Source organism: Prionailurus bengalensis, chromosome C1 (assembly GCF_016509475.1).
Source record: "Prionailurus bengalensis isolate Pbe53 chromosome C1, Fcat_Pben_1.1_paternal_pri, whole genome shotgun sequence".
NCBI lineage: Eukaryota > Metazoa > Chordata > Mammalia > Carnivora > Felidae > Prionailurus > Prionailurus bengalensis.
In genome coordinates, this window is record NC_057345.1 from 159,321,193 (window position 1) to 159,336,351 (window position 15,159).

Genomic DNA, 15,159 nt, shown 5'->3' on the forward strand with positions numbered 1-15,159 from the left:
TAATTTTATTAGAAATCATATATTTTATAGTCTTTTACAAGACTAAATGGAGCCCCATTGCTCTTTATATGTACTAATTATTTTAAGTGGAAACTAATTTTAATACTTTATTTTTAGAATAAAGTTTATTTTATTTTATTATTTTTTTAAGAATAAAAATATTTTAGAAAAGATATTTTAAAAATCCAAAGGGAGGAATGTATGTAATATCTTGTGTGTGTGCATGTGTGTGTGTCCAGGAAATAAAGTGTTAAAATTCTCACAATGAAAATTTTTTCAAAAGTTATCAGATACCCTTACTTGAACACTGGAGGCTTAGGTTATAAAATAAATCAAAGGCATTTGTTTATTTTTTTAAATTTTTTTTAACGTTTATTCATTTTTTGATAGAGAAAGACAGAGTGTGAGTGGAGGAGGGGCAGGGAGAGAGGGAGATACAGAATCTGAAGCAGGATCCAGGCTCTGAACTGACAGCACAGAGCCCGACGCGGGGCTCGAACTCATGGACTGTGAGATCATGACCTGAGCCTAAGTTGGACGCCCAACCGACCGAGCCACCCAGGCACCCCAACATTTCTTTAAATGAAATCTCAAAAATAACTAGTAAGAATTATCAAACTCTTGAAGAAATCCATCCTATTACTATATCCTGTTTACAATTTATTCATAGCACCTTATTGACTTCATCTATTCATATGAAGATAAACAACTCTCCTTTCATACTGGGAGATTCCTGAGGTCAGAGACGAGGTAAGTCTTGTAATTCAGAGCCAAGCATGGTGCCTGACACATTCAACAATAACTAGGTATTTGTTAAAGGAATAGGGGTATTTTCATATAAGATTGGGTGAAAAATACTTTTAAATTTAGATATGACAGATTTACTAAATAATTGCGTGAGTTTGCAAAGAAATGTGGGAGAAATGGTAAGAAAGAACACAGTGCATATCCCAAGGAAATTATAATCTAAAGTGGAGAAAAGACATTTATGCAAATAACTATACAAGGCAAAGGGTGATACGTGCCATGAGAGAGCTAGAAAGTGATATAGGCAGATGAGAAAAAAAGGTTTCATGGAAAAAGTGACACTTCATCTAGGCTTTCAAAAACAATACTCTAAACACTTTTATTGATTGCCTACTATACTCCAGACTCTATTCCAGGTGCTGGGGACATAATAGTAAAAAAACCTTAAAAATCTCTGCTTTCATAGAACTTTCATTATAGCTGGGGTAGACAGAGAGTAAACCAAGTAAGTAGTTAAAATAGTGCCATATCACACAATGAGGCAAAAGAAAGCAACCTAAACAGGTTACCTAAACAGGTAAGCAATGTGGAGAGTGGAGCTGTAATTTTAACTTAGGTAGTCACGGAAGGCCTCAATAAGAAGGCCTTATATGAAGGCCCTATATTTCAGAATAATGATCTGAAAGAGTTAAAGGTGAGCATTCCTCAGAGAGGGTACAGGAGTTCAGTGTGAGTGATTAAGAGGCAACAAAGGAGAGGACAGTATGAGATGAAGTCTGAGTGATGAGGCTGAGGCAGCTGGGAATTAGGAGAGCCTCATGGGCCTCAATAAATACATGTGATGTAAAGCCATCAGAACAGTTTGCACAAGGGAAAAGTAGATCTAGACAGAAACAGGATGTACTGCAACTGGCCTCCTGCTCTCCCTCATCTCATCTCAAACTTCTCACTAAGGTGAGCAGTGGTCTCCCTATCTGATGAACATTTCATTTGTAAAATCTCATTTAATCCCTCTATTGATCTAACACCAATGACTGCTGTCTTCTTATTGAAACTTTCCTTTCTTGTTTCTCTGGTTTTCTTCCAATCTCTGAAAACTATTCTTTGGTCTCCACATTATCTTCTTTCTCCATTTGACCCTTAAATATGGACTTCTCTAGGGACCTTCATTTTTTACCTACTCACCATAAGTAAACTCATCTGTATCCACAGTTCTAACTACCACTTCTATATCAGTGGCTCACAAAGCCATCTCCAGCTCAAATCCCTCTCCCACAGCAGAGATTTCCACTATTTCCAATCATCTACCAGATTGATTTCCTTGATATTCCAAGGGAACCCTAACTCACATGCTGCAGTTGATATCATCATGTCACTGAATGCCCTAGTCATATATAAAATAACAAGACTTATTCTTAAAAATTACTCTCATATTCCAACTTCTGATTTATAATAATTTCAGACAGTACTTAGTTACATAAGTTATTTTTAAAAGCTTACCTGTGTGTTTCAGCTTCTTTTTCTTTCCCTATTTGCATAAGACGCTTTTTTGCTTTGATAAATTTTCTGATCTTTTCATCCTCCTCCTCTTGCTGCTGCCGTTCCACAGCCTTGATGATATTTTTATCATTCACATGTTCCTTGAGGGAAAAAAATGTGTATTATCCTATCACAGAAATATGTTTCAACATACGAATATCTAACAAAAACTTGTCAAATGGCCACAGTTTGTGACTCAGTTATTTCTCTCTCAGGAACTTATCCCAAAGAAATAATCAGAGATGTGCATTAAGTTTTATGCACCATGTGCTTTATCTCAAAGTTACTTATAAGAGTGAAAAATTGTAAACAATCTCAATCTTTAATAATGAAGAAATGGCTAAGTAAATTATACTCTCAATGACATGGGAAGATACAAACAATATAATGGGCAAGTGGGGGGAAAGGAGAATATAAAATACTACATAGCAATTTCAGTTTTATACACATATGCAGATGTAAGTTTGTAACATATATATAACTGGAAGAAATGAATCAAATGTTAATAGTTATCTCTGTGGTATGAGATTATATAGGTTACTTTTCATCTTAATGCTTTTCTGTATTTCCTTTCAAATATTTCCTTAAAATATGTAATTAAAAATAATTTTATAATCAGAAAAAATACATTAAATATATACAATTTTCATTTAATGTTTAAATAGCTAATACAATCATATGGTACACAAAAATATTTAAAAGATACACAATGCAGGGGCACCTGGGTGACTCAGTCGGTTGAGTGACCAACTCTTGATTTCGGCTCAGGTCATGATCCAGGGTCGTGGAATCAAGCCCCATGTGGACCTCCGTGCTGAGCGAGGAGCTGGCTTAAGATTCTCTCTCTCTCTCTCTCTCTCTCTCTCTCTCCCTCCCTCCCTCTGGCCCTCTCCCCCACTCGTACTCTCTCTAAAATAACAAACAAAAAAACAAAACAAACCCCAAGATACAAGTGTAAAGTGTTCTTCCTTCCCCATCCATTGTCTATTTGCCTGTATTCCTAATTCCCCTGCCAGACTTGATCACTGTGAAACTAGTGAAAAAGAACTGTACCAAAGTATGTTACTGTGAAATTTTAGAGCTGCAGACATAAAGACCCAGAAATCTTTCAGAAAGAGAGAGAGAAAAAAGTAAAACACAACGGATCACATAAATAGGCTGAAGACTCTAAATGACATCATACTTCTCAATAGCTATACTGGAAGCCAGATGATTATGAAACTATGAATATAAAATGCTGAATTCTGAACCAGAATTCTATATCTAGTCAAACTATAAAGCAAATGTGATTTCAAATGATAACCTTTTCAGATAAGAATTTTTTAAATTGACCTGTATACCCTTTGTTAGGAGGTTACTTGAAGATATATTTCAGCAAGATGGAGAAGGAAACCAAGAAAGAGGAAGGCATGTGATTCAGGATATGGGAACCTCAGCCCAAGAAAGTAACCCAAGGAAGTGCCAGAATGACTTCTGGGCAGGAGGCCTAGAGGGCAAGCAGCCCAGAAGGAGAAGGATGGAGAACTCTGGATGGGGGAGCTCTAAAAAAAAAAAAAACAATAATGTAGATAATTTGATATTATTTAGATGAATATTTGAAAACTAACATCAATATACATTTGACGGAACTTATGGAACATGTGGGAAAAAACATGGTGTACAGCCATCAAAGCAAATAAATACACAATTATTTTAATCACAGAAAAACATTTATGCAAGCAAAGAAATATAATCATAGTATATACTGTTTGGCTCTTCAGAGAACAATATTTATATAATAATGATAATGATTTAGCTATAATTGTAACACAATTATTTTACTGTGTCTCCCTCTCTCTCTGCCCCTCCCCTGTTCATGCTCTGTCTCTCTCTGTCCCCAAAATAAATAAATGTTGGAAAAAAAAAATTAAAAAAAAAAAAAAAAGAAAATGCATTCACTTGAAAGAAAGTCTCATTCTCTTTTCTCTTTCTTGTTCATTCATGAGAGCACATCCACATAATTTCATAGCAAATGTAGCCGCCCCCAAAATATACTTAAAAACCCAATTCAATAGCAACTTGTTTTCAACCTTATTATTGATAAAAAATACGTTAAAAGTTAGGCATTGGAAATTATACATTTTTTGAAGAGATATATATTTTCAACTTACAAAAAACAGCCTTCTGCTTTCATTTATCTCTTCTTTTCTCTTTTCTAGTTTTTTCCTCATTTCTATTTCATGTAATGAATTCTGTCGCCTTATTTCCTCTGCATCCTTTTCTTCATGTTTTCTCCTTCTTTCTTCTTCCTCTTCATGTTCCTTTATTCTAAAGCAAAAGAATAACTATAATTGACAGCAAAGCAGAAAAATAGGTTATATTTTGAATACATGAGTGAGATTCCACCCTGGGATGATGTGAAGTTGTGGGGAAACTAGTGAATTTCTTTGAGGACAAGAAGGGAATATATAAAGAGCAGTGATGAAAGCCAAATCCAATCTTGCTAAGATTGCCAATATTTTCCTTTCTCTGAAATTTGTTTCATTGCTGACCAAAATTAAGTCCTACACTAGATTCAAATGGTCCTTTGAACATTTGAATGTTCAAGTTAATTGAATGTTCAAGTTAATTGAATGACAGTATAGTGGAATAGTGACATTATTTTACAGAAAAGTCCTTAATCCCTAGTGTTTCTCAGTAGTCAGCACTAGACAATGGTACCTAACCTATGGGTCTAGCCTCTCAGGAAATGGGTTTCCTTACCCAACTAGCCACTTTTCTCTAGTCCACATCCACTAGCTATAGTGCCTTCTGAGCGGTAAGCCACACAGGGCTTATGTGTGAGTTCTGCAGAGATCCTGGAACAGCTTCCTTACTGCAAGGCTGTGATCTGTGAGATTTAGCTCTAGCTCTACCTCTTTAACCCACCTTCCCAGCCCTATCACAATCAGTACTTTATTGCAGACTCTGAGTGCCCCCATCTGGCAATTAATCCTCTGCATACTGACAAGGCTGTTCAGCCTAAGATGTCTAGTCTACTTGCTCATGCATTCTTGTCAGTCAATCAAGTGTGCAGGCTACTCTACCACCATTCTTTATCTGCTGTCTCTATTTTTTTTTTCTTCCTGAAAGGTAGGCACAGGGAAGATCAATAATACACTTAGACAAAAATATTGAGGAATAAACCTTTCAAATGCACCTGATCCAAAAGAATATTTTCTTGGAATCTTATCACTCATCTTCAGAAGGGAAAATTCCGTTCCCCGTGCCGTGGAGGACTACACAGTTAAATAAGATGGTAAGTTCACTTTGGTATTATTAAGCCAATGGAGGACAGGAGATTCCCAGTTGATTCATCTGTACAGAGTAAGCAGCTTTGGAGCCACAATCATTTTCCTGAGGAGGAGCTAAGAAAAAAGTCATTGTTGTCTACAGCTAAACCAGGTTTACGATTGCCCTAAAAATATTAATTTTCAAAAATATTTTATTGTTTAGTTCGTTAGAATTCTTAGAAGCAAAGAAGATTCTTTGAGCTGGTGAGAAGTCTACAGGTGAAGAATGGTAGAACAAAATTCCATACAGAAGGAAAAATATGTGGGAAGGCCCCGAGGCAAGCAAAAGTTTGACAGGTGCTCAAGACCTGGAAGATCAGTATGACAGAAACACAGTAACTAAGGGGACGGAGTGGTAGGAAAGGAGGTTTAGAAGATGCAGCTAGATCACATGAGGCTTAGCAGGAGATGGTCAAGTTTCCATTTTATTTGTTTGTTTATATTTTTGAGAGAGAGCACGAGTGAACGAGGCGCAGAGAGAGGGGAGAGAGAGAATCCCACCAGATGCAGGAAGGGATGGAGAGTGTGGATCCTGGAGTGGGGCTAGAGCTCACCCAAAAGGGGGACTTGAGCTTACCCAAAAGCAGGAGCTCACCACTGTGAGATCATGACCTGAGCTGAAGTCTGATGCTTAACCTACTGAGCCACCTAGGCACCCCTCCATTTTATTTTAAATGAATGGAAAGCTATTGAAAAGTTTTAGGTAGGAGAACAATATGATCATTTTTTTTTAAGTTTATTTATTTTGAGAGGGTCGGGGAGCCAAGAGAGAAGGAGAAAGAATCCCAAGCAGGCTCCATGCTGCCAGCACAGAGCCAGATGTGGGACTCAAACTCACAAACTGTGAGATCATGACCTGAGTTAAAATCAAGAGTTGGACACTTAACCAACTGAGCCCCAGCTGCCACAATATGATCAATTTTTAATAAAATCTCTCTGGATGATGAAAGAAGGGGTTAGGAAGAGAGAATAGTAGGCCAGTTAAGAGGTTGACACAATAATTCATGGGACATGAGGACTAAGATGACAGCAGTAACTTTAAGATTCATTTTGGAGAAAAAATTCAACATGAATTGCTGATAGATTTGATGTGGGAAATAAAGGAACATGAAGAATCAAGGTGTATTTCTAGGTTTCTGATTTGGACAACTGAGGGTTAGATAAGGGTGTCACTAGAATGTCCACTGTGGGGGTGGTGAATAAATACTTTCCTGCTAGACATTTTAAATTTGAGATATCTATGAGACATCAAAATGGAGGATGTCTTAAAGGCAGTTGTATGTGAAGCTGGGACCCAAAGGAGTGGTCTGGACTGGAGTTATAAATTTGTAAGTTCTTAGATTTAGGGTGTGTTTTTAATCCATAGGAATTTTAATCAGTAGGATGTGATCACTTAAGCCCTCCTTTCTCTTTGCTTTTTCCCTAGATGATCTTATCCAGGGGAAAGTCAAGCAAACTATCCTGTAATGATTTTCCCTTCTTCTGGGAAGTTGATGAGATTAATAGGAACTGAGTTGTTCTTAAGCAAGTTCTACAGGCCCCTTCCTAGAGAAAGGCTTACCTAGAAGGAAACAGAATTATATGCAGTATCTACAGATACTGTTAAATTTCTTTTCAATAATTATGTTTAAGGTTCTTGGTCAAAATCCCTCCATGTGGGGATTTTGGTGTCACTAGAGTCCCTCATTTGCCCCATCCTCATTATGCCCACTGGGCTGTGAGCCACAGGCAGATTCTTACACTGCTCAAAGCCCAAAAATGGAATAGAATGACTAGGTCTACAGCTTAGAGGTTGTTCTAAAAATGTGTGAAAAATCTCACTTTCAGGCACAGGGCAGCAGCTGTACAGTGTGTTTTGGTTAACCATTACTAAGTAATTACCCCCAAACTTAGTGGACTAAAACAATAAATGTTTACTATCTCATACCATTTCTGAGATTCAGGAATCTGGGAGTGGCTTAGCTAGGTAGTTCTCCAGAGGTTGCAGTCAAGATGTTAATTGGAGCAGTAGTCATTTAAAGGCTTGACTCAGGCTGGAGAACCCATTTTTACATATCTCTTGACATGAGGCCTCAGCTCCTTGCTACATAGACCTCTCCATAGAGCTGCTTGAGTGTCCTTACATCATGGCATCCTCAGGAATGAGTGATCCAAGATAGGAAGGAGGAAGCCACAATGCCTTTTATATGCTAATCTCTCTCAGAATGTCACACATCATCATTTCTACTCATTCTCTTCATTGGAAATGAGTTACTCTGTATAGCCTGCACTCGAGTGAGGAAGGAATTAGACTCCATCCTCTGAAGAGAGGAGTATCAAAGAATGTGTGTACATATTTTAAACCACCACCAGGTAATACCTGAATAGCACTTGGTAATACAATTAATAGGGCATTCAAAAGAGTCTTGCCTCTTGATATCCTCCAATTTCCTTTTTTTGGGTGTGTTAAAATATGGTCTTTGTTCAAAGTGGAAAGTCATTACAAATTTTGGCCTACAAGGCACACATGACCTGGCCCTTGCCTCTTTCCAATCTCATCTTTAACATTGCCCTCTTTGCCCTCTTACTATAGTCATCTTGACTACTTGTAGTTACCCAAATACACCACACTCTAACTAACTTCTGGCCCTTCACCCATGTTATTCCCTCTCCTTAAAATACTTCTCCATTTCCTTTTCGCATGACTTATTCCTATTCAGTTTTCATAATTCAGTATGAACTGAGATGTCCATTTTATATGCTTCCACACATCCTGTATGTATACTCATCAAGATATCTACTATCATGCCATAATTATTTGTTCCATGTTTATACCTCCTCCCCAGATTGTGAACTTTTTAAGAAAAAAGACAATTGCATTCATCTTCACAGTCTCAGTTACTAGAATAGTGGCTGGCAAGTGGAGATTGTCCGATAAATGTTTATAAAAATGAATGGATGACTGGATAACTGAATTTACTAATAAATGAGTAGCCTATCTTAAAAAAATTTTCCCCTGAATAGACTCTTATCATTCAAGAAAGCAGGAAGAAAACTTTCCTTCTTTTCTCTTTTTCTACCACATGGTCCTCTGTATCCACTCAGATCAATACCAGTGTTAGTATTCCAGTTCTATTGTTAGCTTAAAGAGGCTTTTTATGGGCTGATTACCATTCCTAACAGTACTTTAAGTGCCATGCATTCTGAGTTGTATAAAGCTGATACATGAACCAACATTCAACAGAATATCACTGGTGATAATTTTGTGAATTTGTATACTTAAAAAACCATTTATAATAAATAGATTTGCATTTTCCTTTGTTGTTTTCAATTACAGAATTGAATGTTTCTTAATAAATTTAAGACATAAGACTTCTGGAACCAAATTGGGAACCCAAGCCCACGTGTCAAATATCTTTCCCTCCTAACTCCCCAGAAAGCAATCAGCAGAACAGAAGAAATTCTACACCACTACAAGAAACTGAATAAAGCCAAGTCTTAGCTATATGCTTGAGTTTCCAAGAGATTTCAACAAAGAAACAGGGCACTTGAGAACGCAATGAGGATAAGTAATACTTGGCCATCATCCACAAAGACAGAGTGTACCATGAAAAGGAAAGGAATTTATGCTGACCTCAGAACCTGGTCAACATCTCCTAGACTGCACTGAAGATAAACCAAACAAACAACCCAAACAAGCATTAAACCTGCTGGAACTTCTAATCTATTGCCAAAGACCACATGGAAAGGAGATCCTGTGGCCTCAACACAGTCTACATGCAAAGGCTATAGGTGGATGGCCTGTGAAGTGTTAGTAGTTGCCGGGTAGATTCCTGGAGATCAGTCTGCTACCTGCAACAGCCAACATAAGAGATATTTTTCAAAGGTGACTCACTGATCAAATATTTGCCTCCTTCTGCCAATGGCTCTGTCTCTAACTTGCATAAACCCTTGGATCTCTACACTGACAAAGAAAAACATTACAATAAGTCCAAAGCTTTCCCTTCTCTTTTTACTAGGGGCTCAAAGAACTGAAGAATACACACTTTGGCAACACATATATCCTGAGAATTGATATCTATGTCACTCAGACTATAAGAAATAAATATATATAGCCTATAAGAATATATATATGTATATATACATGCATATACATACATATATACGTATATATATGTATACATGTATGTATACATATATCTACACACACACACACACACACACACACACACACACAAAACCCAAAACCATAATAACAAAAAGAGACAGATCACATCAAAGTAAGTGTATTCTAAATATGAACCTACACAAGAGAACAATGGAGTAAACAATTTATGGTAACAAAAACGAAAACAGATGAATATTTACACATGAAACAATAACCTGCCTCACTAGAAATAAAAAGAAATATAAATTAAAAGATACTATTATTTGGTCCATTAAATTCTTTAAAAAGTACTGTCCAGAATTGATTATAACATAAAGAAAAGGGTATCAGATATCATTGATGATTACACACTTAAAATCCTTTTCAGAGGGCAATTTGGCAGCATCTCCCCACATGTAAAATCCAAGCTCAGTTCAAGAAATCTATCCTACATAAATACATCTTTGCACAAACATTACAAAATAAATATGGTCAGGGATGTTTATTTACCATAGCATTGTTAGAAATGGAGGAGGGGAAATCCAAATTTCCCTCGATAACAATATAGTTAAATAAATAATGGTACATTCTTTGTGTACAATATGATTATTTGAAAAGATGTGACAGATCCTTATATTATGGCAAAAAAGATATTCAAGGTATATTGTTGAGTGAAAAAATGAAGACACAGAAAAATACAGTGTATAATATCCATGGCAAAAAATATATAAACATACTTAAATATGTCCTGCATATAAATATTAGTAACTATAACAAAACATTCTGAAGGGATAGTCACAAAACTTTAAATAATGGCTATTTGTGAAGAGGCAAATGGGACTTAAAGAGACATTGAGTAGGGTGTATATGAAGATAGGCTTTTTAATTTTACTCCAAATTTTGCTGTTTTGAATTTTAAACAGGTATATATTCATTTCTTATTTGCAAAATTAAAAAAATAACTTTGAAGAGTAGCAAATATATGCCCAAATGTTAACAGTACCTACTCTGGATTACAGAGTTTCTAGTGATTTTAATTTTCATTTTGTTTGATCATATATTAATGATATGGTTAAATACAAAAATTATTTTTTCTTTAAAAGTAGAATATTGTTTAAATTTTTTGATATATTTATGCACATTTAAACTATAAAGAAACTGGCAAGCCTTACACCGGCGAAACAAGGTGGCTGATAGACAAGGAACAGACTATTCACTGAATCCCCTTCGTGCCTTTTCCTATTTGCATGTATCAAGTATTTAGAAAAGTAAATAAAATTATACACAAATACAATCCCCTCTCCTGATATATATATAGTAGCTACTTCTTTAAAAAGTTCAGGTTTGGGGCACCTGGGTGGCTCAGTCGGGTAAGTGTCCGACTCTTGATTTTGGCTCAGGTCATGATCTCACGGTAAATGAGACTGAGCCCTGCATTGGGCTCTGTGCTGACAGTTATGAAGCCTGCTTAGGATTCTCTCTACCTGTCTCTCTCTCCTTCCTCTGTCATGCACATATGCATGCTCTCTCTCAAAATAAACATTAAAAAAAAAGTTCAGGTTTGATTTCTATTTACTGACATAGCAAGAGCTCATGATACTGGTAACTGAAAAAATATACAATGATACTGTTGATCCAATTTCATTTTATAAAATAAGAGTATATATTCTCAGAAAAAAAGTCTGTATCAGTCACTCAATGATTGTCAGGGGCTGAGGGCAAGGAAAAGAACTTAGTTCAAAGGGGAATTAGGGAACTTTTGGGATGATGAAAGTATTCTGTATCTTGATTTAGGGGTGGTTATACAGCTATCTGCTTTCTAAAAGGTGAATTTTATTAGTAAATGTAAATTATAGTTCAATGAATCTGACTCCCTCTACCACTACCACCAAAAAATGTCTGTATGGCTATATACCAATATACCAAAACGATAACAGATTATTGTGGTAGATTAGACCACAATCTAATGTTTTGAGCTCAAAAAGATTGTTTGATCATACATTAATGATATGGTTAAATACAAAAATTATTTTTTCTTTAAAAGTAGAATATTGTTTAAATTCTGCTCAAAAAGATTCACTCTCTCACTTCCCACTTCCATAGGAGGCTATTTCTCTGTTCCATGGTTGTTTGGCTTGGCCATGTGATTTGCTTTAGACTTACAGGAGACTAAGTGTATTTCCTTGACTTTTGCCTTTGAGTTTAGCCATGTACTTGCAAGCTCGGGCTCATTCCTTTACATCCCTGTCAATACCATGAGAAAAGTTTCCCTGTACCTCAAAAATGAATACACATGGAACAGATCAGAGCTATAGTCATAGCAACAAGCAAGCCCAGACAGCCCTGTAGTTTGAAGAAAAGCTGTGCAGCCAAGCCCAACCAACCTATGGATGCATGAGAAAGAAATGTTTACTTTGAATGCCACTAGATTGTGTGCTTGTTTGTTATGCAGCATCATTGTGACCATAGTAACTAACATATTATCTCTGGGTAAGAGAGTAATAGTGATTTTTTAACTTTCTTTGTAGTTTTTCTACTTACTAAGTATTACAGCATTATACTTTTATAATCAGAAAAAAAGTTTTTATGAGAAAAATGAGATACAAAAAAGGTAATTTCTATATACATACTGTTTTAAATGATCATTGGCAAGAGCCACTCTATCTCTGCGTTGTTTTTCTGCTTTCTCTTGTTCTTCTTTAAAAGCTTTTTCAATGTTGAGTTTTAATTGTTCTTCCCATTTTTTATCTGATTTTATTTTATTCTTTTGAGATTCAATCTGTGCATCACGTTCTTTCATAACTCTACTAAGAAGAAGTCCTGACTACAAAAAAAAAAAAATTGTGGCATTTTAAGGAAATAAAGTCTAATTATTTATGTAAAGAGATATGTTAAATATATAGAGAAATGCAAGAAAACCCAAGTAGTACATGAAACTTTTTCACTCTTTCTGTCTGGTAAAATTGATATTGCTTTGCGTATTCAATAGCCTTTTTCCTTTCTCCTTGTTTGTATATTGCTTCCTCCACATCAAGATTTTGTCTTTCTGCCTCTATTTCTTCATCACGCTTCTTTTTGGCTTCAAGTTTCTGTTCTTTCATCCCCTGTAATAAGAAAAAAACAGTCTTCTGTCTTCATTTTTCAATTTAATTTTACAAAATTTCACATTGCATATAATGAAATATGAGTCTTTCATTATGAGTCTTTGTTATATTTGCATATATCATTAACAAAAAAATATGTTACACTTAGAAGCTAATATTTTTTTTTCAAAATATGAATTTTATTGTCAAATTGGTTTCCATACAACACCCAGTACCCATCACCCACCCTCCCCTCCCTCCCTCCCACCCCCCATCAACCCTCAGTTTGTTGTCAGTTTTTAACAGTCTCTTATGCTTTGGCTCTCTCCCACTCTAACCTCTTTTTTTTTTTCCTTCCCCTCCCCCATGGGTTTCTGTTAAGTTTCTCAAGATCCACATAAGAGTGAAACCATATGGTATCTGTCTTTCTCAGTATGGCTTATTTCACTTAGCATCACACTCTCCAGTTCCATCCATGTTGCTACAAAAGGCCAGATTTCATTCTTTCTCATTGCCACGTAGTATTCCATTGTGTATATAAACCACAATTTCTTTATCCATTCATCAGTTGATGGACATTTAGGCTCTTTCCACAATTTGGCTATTGTTGAGAGTGCTGCTATAAACATTGGGGTACAAGTGCCCCTATGCATCAGTACTCCTGTATCCCTTGGATAAATTCCTAGCAGTGCTATTGCTGGGTCATAGGGTAGGTCTATTTTTAATTTTCTGAGGAACCTCCACACTGCTTTCCAGAGTGGCTGCACCAATTTGCATTCCCACCAACAGTGCAAGAGGGTTCCTGTTTCTCCACATCCTCTCCAGCATTTATAGTCTCCTGATTTGTTAATTTTGGCCACTCTGACTGGCGTGAGGTGATATCTGAGTGTGGTTTTGATTTGTATTTCTCTGATAAGGAGCGACATTGAACATCTTTTCATGTGCCTGTTGGCCATCTGGATGTCTAGAAGCTAATATTTTAATTAAGCTTTTGGGTAGCTAACATGTTTACATGGTTCAAAACACCAAAACATTTTTGTAAAAATTTTTTTTTAAAGTTCATTTATTTATTTTGAGAGAGACAGAGACAGTGGGAGTTGTGAGGCGCAGAGAGAGAGGGAGAAAGAGAATCCCAAGCAGACTCCACATTCCTAGCACAGAGCCCAATGCAGGACTTAAACCTGCAAAATCGCAAGATCAAAACCAAGAGTCAGACGCTTAACTGACTGAGCCATCCAGGTGTCCCCAAACCCCCAAATATTACAAAGGTATACAGTGAAGCTCTCCCTCCAATCCTAACTTCCAGCAGCAATCTCTAAGATAATCACTATTGGTTTCTTAGTTTGCTTCCAAAGTTTCTTTTTTTTTTAAGTTTATCTTGAGAGAGACAGAGACAGTGCCAGTGGGGGAGGGGTAGAGAGGGGGGCGGAGAGAAAGAGAATCCCAAGCAGGCTCCACACTGTCAGTGCAGAGCCTGACACAGGGCTCAAATTCAGGAAACCTCAAGATCATGACCTGAGCCAAAACCAAGAGTTGGACACTTAACTAATGGACCTACCCAGGTACCTCCAAAGCTTCTTTCTATATTTACTAAAAAATATATATATTTACTATATATATTTACTATATATATACTATTTACTATATATATATATTTTACTATATATATATATTTACTATATATACTATATATATTTACTATATATATATTTGCTATATATACTATATATATTTACTATATATATATATTTACTATATATATATATATATATATATATATATATATATATATAACTATTTTTATTCCTTTAAATAACTACTTCTATCCAATGCGTCATGTCAGATGAGGTCTTTCTTCTTCTTTATGAGTCATACTTTTGATAACCTTAAGGAAACCTTACTTACCCTAAAATCCTGAAGATATTCTATGATTTATTTCAAAAGTTTTACTGTTTTACTTTTCACATTTAGGTCTTTAATCCAGCTGAAATTCATTTTTGTATATTCTATATGGTAAGGATATAATCCCATTTTTTCCTATGCCAATTATCTCAGTATCAGTTATTGAATTCCCAATCCTTTCCCTTCTGATTTGAATGACATTTCTGTCATATGTCAAGTTCCCATATATAACATGTGACTGTTTCTAGGCTCTCTCTTCTGATCTATTATTTTATCAATCTCTGTGCCTACAAAAAAAAACACCCCAGCTTTTGCTACTACATTTACTATATTTCTTCTTATTCTTTAACATCTGTAGAGATGTAAAGTATTATATGGCATATTCCACTCCAGAGACTTCTTCAAAATCAAGATTTTTAGAGTATAATTTACACACCCTCTTTTAGTGTAC

The 15,159-nt window shown here is 35.8% G+C and overlaps 1 protein-coding gene across 1 annotated transcript in view; it reads right to left on the reverse strand.

Moving 5' to 3' along the window:
* The window catches only part of CFAP210 (cilia and flagella associated protein 210), a 36,488-nt gene that overhangs the window by 13,670 nt on the left and 7,659 nt on the right, over positions 1–15,159 (reverse strand). The window contains exons 3-6 of the mRNA XM_043576986.1: positions 12,654–12,827; positions 12,354–12,547; positions 4,437–4,593; positions 2,248–2,387 (exon numbers count right to left, since the gene is read on the reverse strand). Of these exons, the coding sequence (XP_043432921.1) occupies positions 2,248–2,387; positions 4,437–4,593; positions 12,354–12,547; positions 12,654–12,827 (665 nt within the window). The remainder of the gene's footprint in view (positions 1–2,247; positions 2,388–4,436; positions 4,594–12,353; positions 12,548–12,653; positions 12,828–15,159) is intronic.